This window comes from Rhinopithecus roxellana, chromosome 9, assembly GCF_007565055.1.
Source record: "Rhinopithecus roxellana isolate Shanxi Qingling chromosome 9, ASM756505v1, whole genome shotgun sequence".
NCBI lineage: Eukaryota > Metazoa > Chordata > Mammalia > Primates > Cercopithecidae > Rhinopithecus > Rhinopithecus roxellana.
Window position 1 is genome coordinate 49298653 of NC_044557.1, and position 22379 is coordinate 49321031.

The following is a 22379-nucleotide window of genomic DNA, read 5'->3' on the forward strand; positions in this document are numbered from 1 at the left end:
TGTCCATCAATGGTGAATTTGATTAAGAAAATGTGGCATATATATACCATGGAATACTATGCAGTCATAAAAAAGAATGAAATCATATCTTTCAGAGAAACATAGATGGAGCCGAAGGCCATTATCCTGAATGAAATAACCCAGAAACAGAAAATCAAATGCCATATGTTCTCACTTATAAGTGGGAACTAAACAATGGGTACATATAGACATACAGATGAAAACAATAGGTAATGGGGACTCCAAAAGAGGGGAGGGTGAGAGGGGCAGTGAGGGCTGAAAAATTACCTGTTGGGCATTATGTTCATTATTCAGGTGACGCATATACTAGAAGCCCAAACCTCACCACTACGTAATATATTCATGTAGCAAATCTGCATATGTACCCTCTGAATCTATGAGAAATTTTTAAAAGTATGCATATTTTTAAAAAGTAACTTTTTCCACATAAAATATTGCATAAATACTCACTACCTACACAGTCTGCATAACTATAGGTATAAACAGCTGAAATTTGTCAGGTATAAATGAAGGAAAGGACAATTGAGCCAAAGAGAATAATGTGTGAGAAGGGCAAGAATAAAGTGTGTTATGGGAAGAGTAAAGGATGCTCTGTAGCTTAGCAGAAGGTGGGCAAATTTGGGAAGAAAGGCTGGGATAAGGCTGAAAAGTAAGTAGGCCACGAGGCTTCTGAAAACTCCTGAATGCCATTTGGAAGAGTTTGAATTTCACTTTAAAAAACTTGTTATTCAAATAATATGCCAAAGGAGTTTTAAGCTTTGTCGGAATTATATGATTTTTATTGTTTAGATTCTATTTGTTTCCATTAATTATGTTAGATGAATGCATTTTGTGCATAACTGGTCACGTATGGTTGAAAATGTTTACTTTGACTCCCACTATGGGAAGAGTAAACTGGTGATTAGATTATGCAGCTCAAACAGCTGAAGAAAAGGGTGAATGCTGTATTAATTTTTATCCTACATGAGCAGGACGTGTCCTTCATTTAAGTGATGTCTGCGGGTTAGCACCTATGCTTTATGACAAGCAAAGAAGGCACTGTTTATGGCCAACAAGGAACAAGGATTATTTAGGGTAGCTGGTTGCCCAGAGAGAAATTAGATGAAATGAACAAGGCCAGAGAAGGGCACTAACTTTGCTGAGTGCTAACTACATTGGCCTACTCAGTTGCCTTATATTTAGCATCGCATTTAAGCCTCACAAGAAGCCTGCAAGGTGTGTTATTTTCTCCATTTCAAAGAGAAGTGACTGGGGTCAAAGAAACATTTAAGCAAATGGCCACCTAAATGCTTCTGAAATGTTAAAGCAAAATTTCACTTGTTGGTTCTATAAGCAAATGTCATCAAGTTATTGAAAACTAAACTGGAGCATTTGAATTTGATCCTAAAAAATCATAAAGTTTAAGGAACTTTCTTCCATTTAAGATGTTATTACTATATTCTAAGGGAAGAATTTGTTTTTGAAAGAAAATAGTTTGCATTTGCTGACCCCGATGATGAAATCTTGCTGCACAGATTTGGGAGGTCTTCTTTGGATTCATGCTCCTATTCTCAAATAAAGTGACTACCTTAGGTTGATACATTCCGGTGAGGGAGACCAGTTGGGACAAGGCCCAGGCTGCTCTCCTACAAATTTGCCATGAAGAGGAGCCAAAATCTAAGACCTGATTCAAGTGGCCCAGCTGTCACTGGTGACACACTCAGAGGCTGGGCCTATCATGTTCCTATACAAGCTAAGTGAGTCAAGCTTTGGAAAATAACATTGTTAGGGAGGAAAGTAAAAGTTATGTTATTTGTGATAGTTCAGTAGATTAATCAACAATTTTAATTTTTATCAGCCATTTGCACCTTCCTATGCCAGAACTTGTTTGATAAAAATGAAAATGTAATAGAAAGTGTGTGCCTCTATAATATGTAAAATATCTAGGCAAAATTTTGCAATTACTTTGTGGGCAATTTCTCACTCTTTTTTTTTTTTTTTTTTTTTTTTGTGGTACAATAGAAATGCCAAATGGTAACTTGCAGAAGGTTAGAATTAGTTCTATTACCTGATATCTTGCAAAACAAAATGCCAAGTCATGAGTAAAATATAGTTAAATTTTATATCCTCAGATCTTTTAAGTTTATAATGTTAACGTACAATCCTAGATGAAACTTCTATATTGGACACTATTTCCCCACCAATAACTTTTGTTTACTTAAATATTTTCCTCTCTCTCTCTCTCTCTCTTTTTCTCTATAGGTGTACAGTCATTTCCTACAAATTGCCCAATATATCAACTTTTCAATAATGGCACTGTGAGAAATGCTGCCAATATGCTAGGAGATAATTTGTAATTAATCATCGCTCACTCTTTTTGTTTCTGGCATTATTTATCTCAGTGTATACCTAACAGTTTTCTTTTTCAAGTGAACTCCAGACATCTCAAAGTCTTGAACACACAGTTTAGAATTATCTGTTTATTGACAGAGAATTTTGAAATGTATAGGCAAACATGCTGGAGTAAATCAGCTAAGATGCAGATAGTAAATTTGCCGATGAGGTTTTTGAAAAATGTATTTGCCGAAAAATTTAGATGAAGTTTCTGAAAAACTTACTATGGCCTAGAATTACATGATTTAATATAAATTGTCTTGAAATTCCAATCTCTATTAACTTCTTATGAAAAAGTATAATGAAATACAAATCATCATTTTAAAGGCCACACATCTAAAGCTATTAAATATTTCACTTTGCAAAGTTTACCTAGCATTTATTTGAAATTATGTGCTATTGAGCACTTTTACAGTTAATCATAAATAGCACGTATTTTTTTTAAAAAGTATCCTTCTATGCATAAATAATAACATGATGAATTTCTAGATTGTTCTTGGTATAAATGTTATTAAGTGTCTTCTGTGTATGACTACTATATCAAATAACATGAAATTTAATTGCCGATCTTCTAACCACTCATACCAGAAAAAGAATATTGTAATGATTGAGTGGATTGATTTACTCATACAAATAATTATACATTTTATAAGAACTATAAAACATCTCCATTAACCACTGCAGTCTTTCTGATCAAACAGTGACAGATAGGAGCTCAGAGTTTAAGGGCATCTGTTTACTATGTTTGCTTGGATTTTCCGAACTGCCTTAGTTCCTGATTCCACACTGCTATTGTGTGGATCAAATAATCCCTTGTCACAAAAATACCCTGGGGAGTGACTCCCCTGGCGTCCAGGTTATGAGTGTGGTCAGTCATTCCACATGCCTTAGGGATGAGCTATCTTTGCCATGACGAGCGATTTCCTTTTCGAGTTTTGTAATCCCCAAATACTAAATACTATTATGAATAAAAGTTAATTAAGGAAATGTATATTAAAATGTTGTTCAAGATAGCACTGAAAGTAGCTTTATCTTTCCTCACTGTCTTAAAAAATTATAACTGAATTAAAACAGGAGAAATTTTACAATATACTCTTAAAATTGTAAATATCTACTACTGACTTCTTTGATATGAACCGTAACCAGATATTTAAAAATGTACTTTTGTCATGTACACACTAGATATGCTGCTTTTATTCTCCTTTGCATGGTTCAGTGTATCAGAAAACAACTTAGGAGGGGGAGAAAAAAATTAAAAGCCATTCTGTAAATCTTTCCCTCTTTCTTTTCTTGCAATCTCTCATTATATCTTGGAGAGCAAGTTCACAGGTTTTAAGAAATATGACTCATTTTATGTTAGTGGCCTTCCAATACTTCAGAATATTCTTGATTTTTCATGAACAGAGGTACAGCGCAGGGAGTGTGGCTAAATCAGTCCCAGTCTCCAGCTCCCCGTGAACCTAGGATCCAGACATCTCCTGGATGCCCGGCGCTCTCTGAGATCCAGCCCTTGGCTTACTGCAATCCAAAAGGATCCGCTAGGTTGGGAAATGCTGCCTGGTGCGATTCCAGAAAGGGCCATCTCTTTAAGGATAACGGACTTGAGGACCTCTTCACCATCCCACCCCGCTCTGGACTCTTTCTTCCCATCCTTTGCTCCTAGGATTTTACATGTTGCCTGCAAAGGGAGTCAAACTTAGGGGGCAGGCAAACAAACGAGTTCTTTCCAGCCTCCGTAACCGGATCGCTAGAAAGAAATAAACTCGCAGAAGTGTCCAGAGTCGCAGCCAGACCGCCAGCCTGCGCTTGAAGCAACTTGTAAGTGGGGCTGCAAGAGCCGCCGGGATGTAGATTTTAGTTCGTGGCCAAGCACAGCTACGACACCCTGTCCCTGCCCCCACCTCATCCCCAAGAATGCATGGAAGAGGGAGAGAGGACGAGGTGAGGGCCGCCTGCATTTCTGCACGTCGGCGCCAGTTAGAAAGCCCTGCAGTTTTGCGAGACAACAGGAGGAGATGGAGGGGCCAGAAGCCACGACTCCCGGGAGAGCGCAGGGAGGGGCGTAGGTGCCCCTTCGCCCATCTCCGCCCCCCTCACCTCGACAGCTGTACCGCTCTTGGAATTCATTGGCTTCCCCCACCGGCCTCCCAAATACCACCCCAATCTAGTTTAGCCCCCTGCCCCACCCTCGCTGACCTAATAAGGCCATGCAGTGTGCGGTTGGGGAAGCTACATAAAAGCGCGGGCTCGCGGAGACTCTGCACCACGCAGGGGAAGAGAAGGCAGGAGCAGTCCAGCGCGGAGGAAGGCGACCATGGCCAAGGAGTGGGGCTATGCCAGTCACAACGGTGAGTGCAGGCAGCAGCGGCGACCCCCGGCCAGGAGGAGATGCCGGTCCTGGAGAGCCCTGCCATTGCACAGAAATGGGCAACTTTAGAGAGTGCAGTGGAAAATGTAGGAGTAGGATAAGACCTAACATTTACTGAGGTTTTTCAACTGCCAAATGCTGCTCCTTCTTTTTTCCCTTCATCTCATTTAGTTCTCCCTAGTATGGAGTTTTTATTTCTTTTGGAGGAAACTGAAGTGCAGAGAAGTTGGATCACTTGCCTAAGATCCCGTTGCCTCTGAGAAGTCAGACAGCCCGAGGTCAGGTGTGACTGGCCCTTATTCTGTTACACTGGACAAGCACCTAACCTGAGCTTGGTGCTGGTGTGAGAATCTCTGCTCTGCCTAAGGCTCTCCCTAATCCAAGGAAAAGGAATATGGGTGTGCTCTGAAAACTGCAGCATAATGCTCAAATGTAGGTGGTCAATATTATTTTATTCCAACTGTATGATGGAAGGTGGCATTGGTTTTAAAAAGTGTGATAAAGTTTATCTCAAAAATAAGCCTTTGAGCAAGCAGAGTGAACACACCGAGTTAAATAGTCTCCATGTGTGCTATTCACAAAACTACCAACAGGCCTGAAATGAACGGTAAGTCTCTTATTGCCCAGTCTGAAACCTAAGACCTTTTTGAAATCACTGTCTAGCCTCTCTGCATTTTGCTGGTTTAGTCAATTAGAAAGAGGCCTTAGGTTGTGCCACCAAATAAATACATCCCCTCGACTTTATTTCCTAGGTCCTGACCACTGGCATGAACTTTTCCCAAATGCCAAGGGGGAAAACCAGTCGCCCATTGAGCTGCATACTAAAGACATCAAGCATGACCCTTCTCTGCAGCCATGGTCAGTGTCTTATGATGGTGGCTCTGCCAAGACCATCCTGAATAACGGGAAGACCTGCCGAGTTGTATTTGATGATACTTATGATAGGTCAAGTAAGTATGACAGTGAGGTAGAATCCCATGGATGTTTTCAATGTCCATATTGACAAAATGTGGGTTATGACACAGTACCAGAATTAGTGGGGAGAGGGAGCCCTTTACCTCTGAAAATGGAGATGACATTTGACTTTGCTTTAGTTATGAATAATTATATTTATGCATTGAAGAGAAATGTCTCACCCTCCAAACTTGGTCTCTGTGAAAACGGCCCCATGTCCAAGCTAAAAGTTGGCAATGCATTCCTGAAATGGAACATGATAGGACAGAGATGACAATAAGCTCAAATGAGTGTTCTTCAGACTCTGATGGCCTGTACCTGAGGGTTTTTTATGCTTCTTGTCCATGGTCTGGAGAGCCAGGCTTCCACTCTCGATTGCGTAGATTCCATTCTACAAAGCCAGAAATATAATAGAAACCCTAAATAGGGACTTTCTTCCCCTGGTGCCTGGGAGGTGACCAATCTAGGGGAGAGAATGGGGCCATTGAAGGTGTGAAAATGACTTACCTTCAAGCCTTCAGTGGGGTTCATCTGATTAATCATTTTGGTGAGTATTTTTGAAATATCTGACAATTTCTTCTTGAGTAGTATTTGTGTGTGAGATAGCAACTGAAAAATACATGTTTAGAAAAAACAAATCTCTTTATTTCACTTATACTAGTAAGCAAATCAGTAAAATAAAAGAATGCTAGTCAGAAATACTTTATTTCACAATAAATGAGGTAAGAAATAATCTTCCTTTAATATTTTGGTGCTTGATATACAGCAAAATAATTCCTTATAGCCACATTTCTAATAAAGTTACATTTATTGATATACTTAAATGAACATTCTTAATGATGCTGTAATGAAGAATGATATTCATAATTCCTACCTACTAGGAGGTTCCAAGTTATAGAAATTTAAATTTTCTTAAACAGTGATTTTGTATTGCTGTTGTTTTCTTTTTTCCCCTTCTCCTTATATATCAAGTACCATTTTGAAAGCACCATAACAAAATTAAACATGTCTATTAGGTTGAACCATATGAAAATGCCATTTTTGTGAGCAAAAATAGTTGAATATTGTCAATTTCATACAGTTTATTCTAATAAATTGGACTCACATGTCCCTATAATAACTGTTCTGAGTGGCTGGACAGGAAAAATGGAATGAATTGAACCACTCCATTTCTACGTGAAAAAACTCTTATAGGCCTAGCCTCATTGTTTGAGGTCTACATTTATGGCTTTCCCTGGGCCACTTAGTGTGGCCAACCTCTTCTAAAATAGCTGTGCTCTGAATTCTATTTTGATCTAGCTTATATTGCCAAATCTTGATCTTACGGTTTCTGCATAGTTTTCAATATACTTTGGAAGATATCTGAACCTCTAAATCACTCTGCAATGGGTTGAGATGTTTATCAACAAGCCCAAATTAATGCTGCCGAGAATTATCTAGTTTAGTCATCCAAATTGATTGGTTTTCTGGGAAATTTCTGAATTTTCCATTTCATCTCATTTGAACGGACACAGTCTAAATTAGACATAGATGAAAGTTCTTGCTCGCTGTCTTAAAGAAAAGTGTAGTTGGAAGCAACACGTGGAGAAGGAATTCACATTTGCTCAGTGATCATCATGCAGGCACAATGATGAGCGCTTTAAGGTGCTTAATCTCAGTTGATCTTCACAGCAACTCTGAAAGTTTGGTATTATTATCACCTTCTTAGAAATGTGAAAGTGGGTTCAGAGAAGTTTAGCAACTTGTCTGAGATCACAGAACTAGCAAGGGGTGAAGCCAGCATTGGAAACCTACATCCACCTGGTTCTCAACTGTCCAATTCTTCCCACTGCACCACACTACTGACCTGTTCTCTGGGTGTATGCCTCCTCATTGTCCATCTGTTGTTTTAATTTTACTTTCCTAAGTGTTAAAATGATGTTTCAATAATAATGAAACAAGCCAACAAAATAAGAAAAACAGAAAAGAACAATCATTTATCTTGACATATCCCAAGACTTCATTTTATAAGGAGTCTGGTGTCCTGGGAGTGGCACCATCTACCCAGCACACTGACTGCATTCTGTCCATTAAGCTCTGTAAAAGAAGCATGAATTCACTGTTGACCAAGCTTATCTGAATCACAGTGCTGAGAGGGGGTCCTCTCCCTGGACCCTACCGACTTCGCCAGTTTCATCTTCACTGGGGCTCTTCGGATGATCATGGCTCTGAGCACACCGTGGATGGAGTCAAGTATGCAGCAGAGGTAGGAGAAACTGCCATAATCCATTCTGGGTCTCATACAGTGAAAATTGCAAAATTAAAAATAAGAACCACAGCAACAAAGCATCATCCACTGCTTTTGTTTCAAGTCTATAGTTATGAAAATAGCTGTGCTAGTTTTAGCTAAACTGAAGCTGCTGGACATTCTAGGCTAGACAGGTAAAGGGGTATAGGTGAGTTGGCAGCAAACATGAAGATTTCCAAGGTTACATTAAGAAACTGGGGCAAGTGCAGTGGTTCACACCTGTAATCTCAACACTTTGGGAGGCTGAGGCAGGTGGATTGCTTGAGCCCAGGAGTTTGAGAGCAGCCTGGGCAATATGGTGAAACCCTGTCTCTACAAAAAATACAAAAATTAGCCTGGCATGATGGCATGCACCTGTGGTCCCAGCTACTCAGGAGGCTGAGGTGGGAAGATCACTTGAGCCTGGGAGGTTGAGGCTGCAGTAAGCCATGATTATGCCACTTCGCTCCAGCCTGAGCAACAGAGTAACACCCTGTCTCAAAAAAAACTCAAAAAGTTAGAAATTGGATAGCTACTTAATAAGAAAACCTAGGGTCCTCAATGAAACTGGAAAAAGGATAGCTAATACTTATTAAATGCTTACATGTATTAACTCATTAGATCCTCTTAGCTACCTTAAGAGACAGGTTACAGATGAGAAAACAGAAGCATAGAAAAGACACATAATAAAGTCACACGGCTGGTGAATGCTAGTGCTCTACCTGATACAGACTGGCTTCAGAGTTCATCGTCTTATCCAGTGCCCTATGCTGCCTGTTTTATAAGAATATAGTACTCTAAAAATAGCATTTAGAAATTCTGAATAATGCTTATGTTCCAATCTCTTAATGAACCGTGTGCATATATATATGTGTGTGTGAATATCTATATATACACACGCACACATATTTACACACACATAGAGATATGTGTACACACATACAATTTAATCTGAGCATATACTACTTTCTGTCTCAGTTAACTCATTAAAGAAAAGAATGAATCGTAACTCAGATCAATGCATCAAATTACAAGGGCTTAAGACAGGCCTCTGACATGTTTTCTTTATAAAGCCAAGCCAATAAGTGGTGGCAGTTGCCTTGGAGGTGAGGACCAATTCATTTTTCCTGCCTTTCTCTTTTCCAAAGATAGGCTCTGGTTAACATAGGGGCTGTGACAGAAGCCCAGAAATACACTATGAACATGTTTTTAAGCAGAATCATTAGGCAGCTTAGTTCTTGGTTAAATTCGATGCTAGAAAACCCAAAGTACTTCACTGTGATCTTTCTGTTTCTGTATAGCCAATCCAGAGAGCCATGGCAAGATAAATTAAATATTGAGAATGCCTTCTAGACATCTTCCCCAACCAAATGGGGAAAGTTGAGTATATTTCTTACAGATGCAGGCAAGACTTTCAGTTTGACCTTTGCATATGGGATTATTTCATACTTTTGGTCTTGAATAAAACATTTTTTAACTGCTGCAAATGATTGTATTCTCTTGCCATTCTCTGTAACTCAGCATAGAAAGTTTGATTAACCTAACTGGTACCCATGTTCTAAATTAAGATCAGGTTGCCACCAGGTTTTGGAGCTCTGGTTGATAAAAGGAGATGAATAATTTTATATGCCTTTTATTTGAGCCAACAGAAGTGTTACCAAAATACTACATGCTACTCTTTCAAATTTTCTCAGCTTTTATGAGAGTGCTCAGCAACCTTAGCCTGTGCAATGATTGGATTTACTGTGGATAATGTTATACTTACTTCCATATTCCAGGAATTTACCTTCTAATCTGTCTTCTATGGTTTCAGCTTCATTTGGTTCACTGGAACCCCAAGTATAACACTTTTAAAGAAGCCCTGAAGCAGCGTGATGGGATCGCTGTGATTGGCATTTTTCTGAAGGTAAAGTAAAAATTGACCACATATTTTCTTTCAAAATGTATTTCCCTACCAATGGTTAGCATAGTTTGAGTTTCATTCCCTCATTTTTACCTTCTTCCCTCTATATACATTTTATTATTAATACAACTAATCAAGATATTTCTGCTAAGATCAGCTCAAAATGTCTTGCTTTTCTCTAAAAGTGTATATTTTACCACACTCCAGTACCCCTAGCACTTCTAAATTTTCCCCAGATGTGGGATGTCTGTGTGTGTGTGTGTGTGTGTGTGTGTGTGTGTGTGTGTGTGTGTAGGTGGTGGGGACAGAGCCTTAAAGTACGCTTATTATACTGGTGGTAAGGGCAAAGGTGGCATATATTCATTTTCCTTTCTCACTGCTCCACTTCAATTGCACTGGAAACCAGAAAAGTCAGTGTTGGGAACCATATGATGCCAAGTCCCTGGCTGGACATCCCCTCGGCTTGAGGTGGTCACCACTCCCATGATCCCAGGCTAAGATAGCACATGGAATGTGTGTGTTGTTGAGCCAGCCTTGCTTTAAAGAGGACTTAGTGTCATTAACACATGAGGTTAGTGGTAACATAATCTAGATTTCAAGCCAGAGGTGAAAATCTGGCTTCTTTCTCTTTGAATGACCTAATTTGTTTTAGGTTCTTAATTCACTGGGTCATTTCTGGTGCTTGAACACAGCACAGCAGGAGGTGGAGTAGGTCTGAGAAGAAAGACAATGAGTTTAGTTTGGGAAACATAGGGTCCATTTTGGTTCTAAATCTGTTTTTTAGAAAAGTGGAATGACTTTGCAGAGAAGGTCAAAGACACAGAACTAGATCAACGTGTAATTTTGTGGTCCTGTACTTCAGAGGCCTGGAGTCCAAATTTAGATCAGAAAATATATACTCTAAAATCTTGAGGAAAAATAAACTTATGTTTTTGCTTAGTACGAGATATTCTGGCAGATTTATAAACACTAGTTGCAGATGGATGGATCAAAATCAGCTTTGAAGACAATCCTAAATTATGGAGAGATAAAAGAATTATACTTGGATTTCCGTTTTCTTACAGATAGGACGTGAGAAAGGCGAGTTCCAGATTTTCCTTGATGCATTGGACAAGATTAAGACAAAGGTAAACAAAAATCATTTTCCCTCCTAAAACATAAAGCAGATTATGCAAATTTTCTTTACACGTTTTCAAGTAGTTTTTTTCACCTAAAATCTGTTACTAAGTTTGATGGATATGCTAAGCATAAATATAAAAATAAATGCTATTATATTTGTGTGGCATACAGTTTTTAGAGCAATTTCACATATATCAGTTTTTTAATGGTGATAGTCATCCTGTCAGATAATCTCTTTCTCAATAGGAATAAGTGAGAATCAGAGAAGTTGAGTGGTCACCACATCCTCGCCCAACACACACACGCGCGCGCGCGCGCACACACACACACACACTGCATATGTGCATGCGTACCATCATGGAGATACTAAATGTCAGCCAGTACTGGTCTGTCGAGTCTCGGTGATGACCTTTCTGGGAAGCACTTATAAATTTAAAATCTTATCAATAGACTCATGTAAGTAACAGAAAAATTTTAATTTTTTTTGTGACCATTCTAATCAAATACTATTCAGTTTTACTAACGGAGAAAGTAAGTATTCCAGGTAGAACATTCAATAAAAATGCAAGCCTGATATTTTTTGGTATCATCAACACCAAAACATTAACTTACATGAAATAATTCAATTACGCTTGAGATATCAGTTTCTCCTTTTTCTTGAGGAGTAATAGAGTTACAAATTCTACTCACAGTTAAAACAATAAGGAACACAGTGTGACAATGATTGCGTCAGATCAAGTAATAATGTGCAAACCAGCTTCCCCGCTTTGATCTTTATTTCTGACAGGCCTATACTTTGTTCAAAAGTTCTATTTTCTCTATTGCATTTGAAATCCATTCTCATAAATAAAGTGGTGAGGGCTTGGGGTGGTTGAGCATGTGCATGCATGCACTCACTGCACCTGCAACCTGCTCTTACCCAGGGCAAGGAGGCACCCTTCACAAAGTTTGACCCATCCTGCCTGTTCCCGGCATGCCGGGACTACTGGACCTACCAGGGGTCATTCACCACGCCACCCTGCGAGGAGTGTATTGTGTGGCTGCTGCTGAAGGAGCCCATGACTGTGAGCTCTGACCAGGTGAGCAGCCTTGTGAACACATGGGGTTATGTTGCTGTCTGCCTATGTAAGATACAGATACCAAATCAAAAATACATAGCTACTAACTGGATACTCACTGGATAGCTCTATGGCTAGAGATTTCACAGTCTGCCCTGGTTAGTTACAACAGCCTGTTCAACTTTCTAAAACTTGGCCCCCAAAGGGTACCAGGATAAATGCAACTCATTTAAAAGTCATTTCGATACTGACCATGACTGAGTTTATGCTCTATAAACACTTTAAAGGGTTTAGATTAATATGAATCTTTGTTAATTTGGATGTTGCCAAATACTGAGCACTGGTAAGAAGATGGGATTTTAAACACAGACCTGGAGAAGAGAAGGGTGCTACTGGAAAGGATTTAACAATTTTGTATGCTATATATTATTTCTGCAGTTTTACAGATACATAATTCAAGGTTCAAAGGTTCAGTAATTTGTCCATGATCACACAGCCAAGTGCAGGATTCTAATTCCACCTCCAAACTGTTCCCAGTACTTTTTGGCATCTCTTCTCAAGGTTCCCTTCTTACTGTTCAATCTAAAGAGTGTCCTAGTAACATTCATTAAAGACACTTTCAAGGAAAAGCTACGTAGGAGAAAATAAGTGGGCAAGAACATGGAGAAAAACACATTGAAGCAAGTAAACAACACAGGGACTTACAACCTAGAGCATGCATGTTCTGTAATAGTAAAATCAGTTTCCCAGTGTGTGTCTCTTGCATAAGGCAACAGGTTGCATATTTATGTCAGTTTATAAAGACATTTTTATTAAAAGATCAGATTTAACAACCGTGTTCAGTGATATAACTATTTGGAAAGAATGAAATTTTTTAAAGAAGAAATGTAAAAATATTTTAATGTAGAATCATAGTGTTATTAATGAGAATTTATTTTCTTACCCTTTAAGAAAGAAAAGACAATTTAAAATTGAAAATGGAGCACGAGTTGGATTTCTTTTTGCTCTTAAAATAATTGACTCCATAAACTTATACAACAAAGGTCTATTACATTTTATTTACACTGATATATGGATGTGGTCATCCTCTCCAATAAAGTATATAGTTCATACTGACCCCTCAGATAAAAAATGAATGTTTCAGAATTCAAGAGGAAAACGCTGTGACCAGAGGGCATAGTGATCTTGTATAGAATGAAGAAAAGGGCTTTTACAAATAAACGAAAAATGTGTGTCACTATGCAGTGACTAGCTAAATAGCTCTGGACTGGACACTGGGGACAGGTTGTGTGGTTTGCTTGTCGTTTTTAAAACACCAGTATTGGCTGGGCACAATGGCTTACTCCTGTAATCCCAGCACTTTGGGAGTCCGAGGCAGGTGAATCACCTGAGGTCAGGAGTTCGAGACCAGCCTGGCCAACATGGTGAAACCCCATCTCTACTAAAAATACAAAAAATTAGCCAGGTATGGTGGTGGATACCTGTAATCCCAGCTACTCAGAAGGCTGAGGCAGGAGAATCGCTTGAGTCTGGGAGGTGGAGGTTGCAGTGAGTCAAGATCGCACCACTGCACTCCAACCTGGCTACAGAGTGAGACTCCCCCCACTCCCCCCCCAAAAAAAACACCAGTATTTACACCTCTTCGTTGCATAGTGTGTCCAGTTGATCCGAATGTCTTGTTAACAGTCTACTCCTGCCCTTTGCAGATGGCCAAGCTGCGGAGCCTCCTCTCCAGCGCTGAGAACGAGCCCCCAGTGCCCCTTGTGGGCAACTGGCGCCCTCCACAGCCTATCAAGAACAGGGTGGTGAGAGCTTCCTTCAAATGAGGCTGCTGGATCTTGCCCTCTTCAGGAAAGGAAACCTGCCATTGGAGAGCTTGGTTCCTTGCCTCCTTCTGGTGCTCCTTACTCCAAGTCTATTTCATTTCTCCACACTGAGCAATGAATGTGAGAGATGTGGTCACCAAGAAACCAAAGTTACTTTTGACAAGATCTAATATGAAAGCATAGATTTCACATTTGATCTCTGTAATAATCATCTTTCCTATAAAAGTAGCATTTTTAGTAAAGTTTCAAAGAAGAAGAAACAGAGATGGAAGAGTAAAGATATTTTAAAAATGGCTAGCTATTGGGCACCAGCGTTTCTGTTACCTAAAATTTCACAGAACTTCTTTGTTTTTATTTTTATATTATTAGTTGTCCATCTTAAAGAAATATCAGTAATTCTACATGTAGTAGAGGTGTATGAAGATCATGTAACAATTAAACATAAGCCAGAAATTAAAATGACTATGGACAGCAAGAACTGAGCTTAATAATATGTTTTAACTCTTAACACCAGCAAGAAGTCAGTCATTTATTGAACTTTTAGCTACTAAGATTACTTGGTTTTGATTATCAGTGAAAAGAAAACAATACAATCAGGAGTTTTCAAATTTTTGATTCAGCATTTGAATTTCTTCTTCATAAATGTAGTTGAATTTATCCTAGTATTTTTCTTTACCTGAAGGAGGGCCATTTATTTTTAATTTCACTACATTTTCCTTTGCATGATTATTAAAATAAAAAGTGCCTCTGTTGTCTTTCTCACTGGAGGCTGGAATGAATGATCATTAGAACACAAAACAGTGAATGATGGCACTTGAAGTTAAAGCAGTTGTACTGATCACCAGAACCAATAAAGACATGAATGGAAAACATTGAGTGTTGTGTTTTTTTTAAATGGAAAGGCAGCATAAATGACAAAAATGGAGTTTAAGAGCAACAAACTTTGTAAGTTTGTTTTTATAGCTGAAGGATGGCACTAAGGACTGAAGTTCTTAGTTTGGATGCTACATTCCTCAAGGAGCATCAGGGGGGGGGAAAAAAAAAAAGCAATTAGTAAGGGCCTTCTGAGGAAACTGCAGACCAGAAGACGAATGTGTGGCCATATATCTGATAGTGGGAAATACTTTCCAGAGGCCTCAAAATTGGTTTAGGATTCTGGGGTTCAGACTAGTACAATGGGTGTTAGGGGCATGAAATCAAGTCAGACTATAGCTTTTACATCTATATTTTTAAAAATTGTGCCTTTAGGATGATGCTGGCCTAACACTGCAAAAATCCATATATTTAGATCTTTAAACCATGTAATATAAAATCTTTAGACATAAAGTCTAATTTTGCAGTTAGTGGTTTTGATACATCTTTCATCACCTCACTGGCCAATATGTTAACTTACTTTAACAAGTGACAGGAATAAGTTCATTGCCCTAAGGAATGAAATAATATTGGGTCAGGAGAGTCCTGAGATGCCAGAAGTCAAATCATGTGACAGAGTCCTATGAGGCTAAAGATATTTAATAGATTACCACCTAGGTGAAGTCAAACCAGGTTGGTCAGTGTGAACTGGAAGTGTTAATTAAATCCGTTGAAATTAGGAGGTGTGGAGCTTTGATCATTAGTGATAATACACAAGCTGATTCTCTCAAGGTACTTACTTAGTAATGCTTATGCACTGTAAAAGATGTATCCAGTATTGACTCTATGTGGGGGAGGAACATATGACTTAATGCCAGCTACAAATGGTCCTTATTCCAGTACACAAGCTGAACAAGGTTAGAACTGTTTTGAGGGAAAACGCCCCATCAAAAGAGGCTATCTTCATAGACCATATGCTCTATGAAGGCACAAATATGAGTCTTGCATGCTGACATTCACCTTGCTGTCTAATACCGTGTCTGGCACATAATAATTACTCAATATTTGTTGAAAAAGTGATATCATGAATATAGATGAATCCAGGTAAAATACTTACCTTCTTGAACAACACATTACATGGTTAATAGGAATATTGTTTTTTGTTTATCTTAGTTTAGATCCCCTTGGAAAATGATCTCATTAGCTTCAGGTGGGAACTTTCTAGTAGAACATACTTCTCCCCCTCCCTCCAGTCTGAGTCATTGTCAATGCTCACAATTATCGCCCATCTTAAAATTTCCTCCCAGCTTCTCAAAGTGCTGAACTCAAAGTGCTGTGATATTATAGATGTCCATTAGAATATTAAAGACATACTGTGTCCTTATTCAGCAGGGGGATCATTTTCCTGATCATAAACAGGCCCCCAAACAATTGCATTTCAGATACACATAGCCTTATAAAGGGGCATGGCCAGGAACTGCTGTGGTAAGAAGATTTCAGCATCTGCCAACTTTTGTTCTTCAGGGTATAATCATTGCAAGTATTTTAACATTTCAAAATAGGGCAGAAACTAATTTGAATTCGTGTTTCATAATATTCAGATTATCATGTCATTAAAAGCCTATAGATAGGGCAGAATCAACAAGAATTTACCTAATATAGGGTATTGTTAGAAGTATGCAAATATATCTATATTTACATATATATATAACTTTTTATTTAGATGAAGTCTCACTCTATTGCCCAGGTTGGAATGCAGTGGCATGATCTTAGCTCACTGGCACCTCCACCTCCTGAGTTCAAGTGATTCTTGTTCTTCAGCCTCCCAAGTAGCTGGGATTACAGGCATGCACCAGGATGCCATGCTAATTTTTGTATTTTTAGTAGAGATGGGGTTTCATCATGTTATTCAAGTTGGTCTCAAACTCCTGACATCAGGTGATCTGCTCACTTGCGCCTCCCAAAGTGCTAGGATTTCAGGGCTTAAGCCCCCACACCCGGCCAAGACTAAGTGTGCAAATATATTGTTAATATAATCCCTGCCTTTTAAATGAGCAGACAGGATATATTTATGAAAAGGCAAATAATTTCAGGAGTATTGATCCAAAATTCTTTAAAGAGTACAATCAGTGAATATTTATGTAGACGAGTGAGAAGCATTCTACACAGAACATGCAAAACTGAAACTCTCAATGTTTAACCATAATCAATTATACAATTAAATATAGTTGAAATTGATCAGCTATTAAGAAGCTTGGATACATGTGGAAATATTAATATGACAGTTATTAAAATGAGAATTGGCATAAATAAAATTGGCCTAAGAGAAATACATATGGTCTAAACTGACATAAAGAAAATTAATTAGATTCTAGGTTCTTTTCTAATGCCTTCTTATCTGATATTAAATATGAGCTCCAGTTACGAGTAAAATATATTATTTTAGCAGAGGAATAATAAGTGAGAAGAGGTAAGAAAAATGAATATCTGTGAATTTCAGATTTTTTAAATTTCATATTTGAGATATAGAAATTTAATGATTCTTTTAAAACCTACCCCTAAAGTAGTTCTTAAAGTCTTAAAATGCAGATGGGAAAATAAAATCATGTTTGAATGTTATTTTCACTTAGGTCATTAGATGGCAGCAAAATATTACAAAAATTTCATGTGAGTCACTAGATGGCAGCAAAATAATTACAAAAATGACTATGACGTTAAAAGCCGTGCTGTACTTTATTCACACTAATTGTAGAGCAATAAGATTTAAAAATTGTTTTTGACAGCCTATTTCTGTTTTTCAAATGTTTACTGTTAGTCATTAATATCTATGCGAAAGAAAAGAGAGTGAAGGATTCTTACATATTTTTAAGTGTCTTTATAGCCAAAAATAAGGCCTGCGGAATAAAAGAATAGTAGTTATTGCACTGAAACTTAAATAATGGGAAATTAACATTTTAAAGCCCTCTTCAGTATTCAGAAGGACTAGATTCAAGTCACACAACACTTGTGTGGCATCAGGCAAGTTAATTTCTCTATGCCTGTTTCCTCATCTGTAAACAGGAATGTAAACCTGCCTCCAGAGAGATTTTAAGAGATCTCTCCAGAGATCTGTAAACCTGCCTCCAGAGAGATTTTAAGAATTCCTTGTAAATCACTCAGAATAGTCCTTCTGATGTAACTCACAATAGGAGTTAACGATGATCTTTTATTAATTAATTTTACATCAACCAAGAAAAAATTGGATGCTTTATTCAATACCTAAACTCACGTTTCTTTCTTTAGGTATCTATTAGTAACGTCATGAATCCACACCTCATCACAGGTAATATTAAAAGAGTTTCTATAACGGCTCACCTCTGGTTATTATTGGTGAAAATGCTATTTTAAAACAACAACTTCTGTCCCATATATATATCAGGCAAAACAAGATGTGGTGACATTGGAAACCAGCACATCACTAGAAGCAGCGATTCAAAGGAGGACCAAATAACTTTTCCTGAGGAAACTTCTGCTCTAGGAGTTCTACCCCTCTCCTGAGAAACATACAGAGTTAGCAAAATATCCAAAAAATAAACCAAAGAGGAGAGTTGGAAGAACCATAGCGTTCCTTTTGTTCAATATTGATTTTCAAATGTTGGCAAGATAGAATCCCTTGGAGTGCAGCGCGAAGTGGAAATCTATCTTAATAGTAAATACAGAAAGTCTCCTGCCATGAAATTGATTTTGGATTTGTCTGAGCATGCCATAAAGTCAGAATCCTAAATGAGATGCAGAAGTCACACTTGAGAGAAGAGCTTGTACTTTGGGGGTGATTTGACTACAAAAAAAGGAGATAAAACAGTCTAGGCATACAATCCAGCATCAAGGAATTAAGTAGAGGGTTAAAGAAATACTTTAGGCGTGAAGGTGTTTAGTAGGTGCTGCCACTTGACAACTTGACCGTGTAAGTAATCACAGGTAATCAGCAGGAGTAAGAGGGAATCTAATGGTGTAATCACAGGGGACCACGTGCGCAGCAGCAGCATAAAACCCAGTGATTTAAAAGCTAATTTTAGCCAGGTTAGAATTGACTCTGTGCAGTAAACAGGAATCAAATCCTCCCTTGAATTTGAATCTTCCTCAGGTAGAGGAGAGTGGAATTCCAGGGAAATATTTTGGGCATTAAGTGTACATATTCTCTGTTCCAACATGTCCATACATTTCTATAATATGTATTCAGCGCACTTGAAATTTGGATGGTTCCAAACGCATTTGTTCAAGGGAATTCTTACCCTAAAAGGAACCTGGCTCCCATGGAACTATAATACAAATGGAAGTGTTTGAAAATACTGCGCTCACAGAATTCACACTTCTGCTCCTGTGAGATCAGTTTACAGCAAGATCTAAGGCATCACAAGGGGCACGTGGATGGATCAGGACCCCAAAGAAGGGGGCCTATTAAGGGTGGGAAAATTGTACAAGCCAAGCACAGCAGATGTAAGGGCAAGGCCAAGTGCTGGGAAGAATTAAGAACTGAGAAGGCTGCACATCAGTGAATATATAAGAGCTCAGATTCTCACACTCGGAACTAATTTAGGAGTAACAACAACACTTTAAAATTATGTTTGTAATATAAGAGCTGGTGTGTGTGTGTGTGTGTGTGTGTGTGTGTGTGTGTGATAAGTAGTGGCAGCAGGGAGGTTTTATGAAGGTAAATACTTCATCTGTTTCATTACACTGTTGAAGCCCCAGCACTTAACACAGTATCTGGAACCTAGAATGGAGCCCAAAGATATTTGTTGCATGGTTGAAGGAATGAATAGATGGATGGATAAACTGATAGAGGGATGGATGGATGAACAGATAGATGGTGCCATGAAATTCCTAAAATACTGAACGCCAGTCTAGGTCCATGAGCTACTGGGAGCTGTTGCCTCATCTTAGGAAGGCCAGAGACTGGCATCTCAATGAGTTCTTATACTTCCTCAATTAGGGAAAGTTCTTGTACTTTCTCAATGCAGAATATACAGATGTCTGTTGCTGCAACCCAGGCTTCTCTATAAAAAAAGTGTGCATGGAAGAAGAGAAGCAGTTTTACATATATCCAAAGCTTATCATTTGCAAATTTTAATCTTAATAACTAATTTCACTTAGCATAAAAGCGACATGTTTTAGGAGATATTACAGCAGAGTCTCTGCCCGCATATTTATCTCTTTTAGCACTCATGCTTCTAATGTGCAAGTTGAAGAGGTAGATTAGCAATGAGTCTGTGGCATTAGACTCTGATGACACTAATTGGCATGATTCATGCTGGTACTTGAACTTCCCCACTCTCTCTTTTCTCTAAGTTTGCCTTAATTTTCTCATTAGTGACTTTAGTTCTCCATTTCATTCAGTTTTGCGTAGAGATGCTTATGGCAAGTTCACATACATAATAAAGATACCTCTTCCCAACACAAATCCTTGTTTCACAGTCATGATTAGCAAAGTATGATGCTTTTGAAAATCCAATAAGCATTCCCAACGGACACATACCACACCACACCTGCCAAATAGATGGTAAATTCAGGTAAATTTCCTCCACAAACAACATAGGCCCCATGTATGTTCAGGTACTGATAATTACTACCTCGAGCTTTATAGTATAGCTGAGAATTTTTTTAAAAAAAGCTTTACCTCAGACAGTAAATTACTAGAAGTCATCATCAGTTATGATGGTGGTGGGCTGGGGAGTGGCAGGGTGGAATAGTAAGTACTTTGCGGCTTAACTTGTAGCTTGACATGTAAATTTCAGACAGCCTATTATAAATATTTCTTAATTAAAAGAGTATTTTAATGACATTTTATCTGAGAAGGTCTAATTCATTCCTTTTCATTTGTTTTCTCTAACTAAGGGATTGTGAGGTGTACTGAGTCTCTTATTCTTGGGAGCTTAATTGATATGAAACATTGATGAGGCCCCAAGAGGAGCAGAGAGTTGCAGAGAAGTTATGAAATCACCACAAGGCATAAAGAAGAAAGTTTACAGCTACAGGGTAATGCTTTCAGCTGGGCAAAAGTATTCACTATTTGGTATATAATTTTAAAAGTATACACAGATGACTAAAATAAGGCTCTTTCTTTTTTTTTTTTTTTTTGAAACACAGTCTCACTCTGCCGTCACCCAGACTGGAGTGCAATGGCGGGGTTTTAGCTGGGATTATAGACACGTGCCACCAGGCCTGGCTAATTTTTGTATTTTTAGTAGAGATGGGGTTTCAGCAGGTTAGCCAGGCTGGTCTCAAACTCCTGACCTCAAGTGATCTGCCCACCTTGGCCTCCCAGAGTGCTGGGATTACCGGTGTGAGCCACCATGCCCGGTCATAAGAAAGGCTCTTTTTGAAAAGATTTCATGCTTTTCAAAAGTGTTTATGTGTCAAATACGGAAGAAATAAAAGTAGGTTAAGGAACTACTTAGAAGCATCAAGGAGAAGAAAAAAACAGAAAGATAAAGGCGACTTCCAAACATTGCTCAAGAGAAATGATACTAGACATGGCTGTGAATACTGAATGAAAGGGCTTATCGGGCACAAGCACAGTGCCCAACACACTGGGCATGAAATACATGTTGAACAGTGATATCAGTGCCATAGGAAAGAAGGAACAGATAGGAATGAGGGTACAGGCGACCTGCAAAACACGGCTCTGGGTCACCTGGGTCTTTGGGTCAGCAATGGACTCCGGACTCTTTTTGAATGATGTAGGGACCCTGGGACACAGTTCTTCCACATGTTCCCACAAGATTGCATTTAAAAAAAATGAAGTGTATATTCACAGTATTTTATTATTTTGTATATTATAAAATATAAACAAAGTAGAAAATTTTAAAGGCTAAAAAATTAACTATAAATAGAATTTATCATGTTTTCTTCCTGTCATGGGGCAGTCATCATGTGCACCCCTGAAGTGTGTACAGGGTCATGTGGGGGGCAGCTGGTGCAGAGTCAAATGCTAACAAAATCAGCCTACGGAATCTCCTGCCAACTGGTCCACTTTGTTCTGTCCTGTCGTTTCTCACCAGCCATGCTGGCCCGCTGTCTTATTCACTGTCTCACCAAGTGGAGACTACCTGAGAGTGGAAGTAGAAGGAGATAATTCTATAACAAATCTTTAAAAAGAGAGAGTCATTAAGACTGCTGTGAATTGCTGCACGGTTGAAGGAATGAATGGATGGATGGAAGGATAAATGGATGGATGTATGGAGAGATGGTACAACGAAACTCCTAAAACACTGAATGCCAGTCTACGTTCATGAGCTAATAACCTCATCCTAGGAAGGTCAGAGACTGTCATGTCAATGAGTTCTTGGAGGAATAGCACACATTTTTGACTCATCAGTTTTGATCTTGGGTTGGGGAGCTTTTTGAATTTGGCTATAATTCTTTTGGCTTGGTCAAAGCTGGCAAAAGATAAAAAAAGAAAGAAAAAAGCATTCACAATACATAGGTCTAGGGAAATATACTGGACTACTCCTTCTGTTCATTAAAATATTTAAATGACATTTATTCTTTCAAGTGTATATTATTTTCTAGACATTGTACTCAGATGGAAGAGAGAGAGAAAGAGAGAGAGAGAGAGACACTAATAGAAGCATAGAGCTAACTGCATGGAATAATCTTT

The 22379-nt window shown here is 38.5% G+C and overlaps 1 protein-coding gene across 1 annotated transcript; it reads left to right on the plus strand.

Annotated features, from left to right (window-relative positions):
- Nucleotides 1-4024: 4024 nt before the first annotated feature.
- On the plus strand, nt 4025-14760 carry CA3 (carbonic anhydrase 3). The gene is made up of 7 exons (XM_010381754.2): nt 4025-4742; nt 5515-5712; nt 7843-7961; nt 9796-9888; nt 10950-11012; nt 11928-12083; nt 13769-14760. The coding sequence occupies exons 1-7, from the start codon at nt 4709-4711 to the stop codon at nt 13886-13888; spliced, it is 783 nt and encodes a 260-aa protein (XP_010380056.1). The 5' UTR covers nt 4025-4708; the 3' UTR covers nt 13889-14760.
- The last annotated feature ends 7619 nt before the right edge of the window (nt 14761-22379 follow it).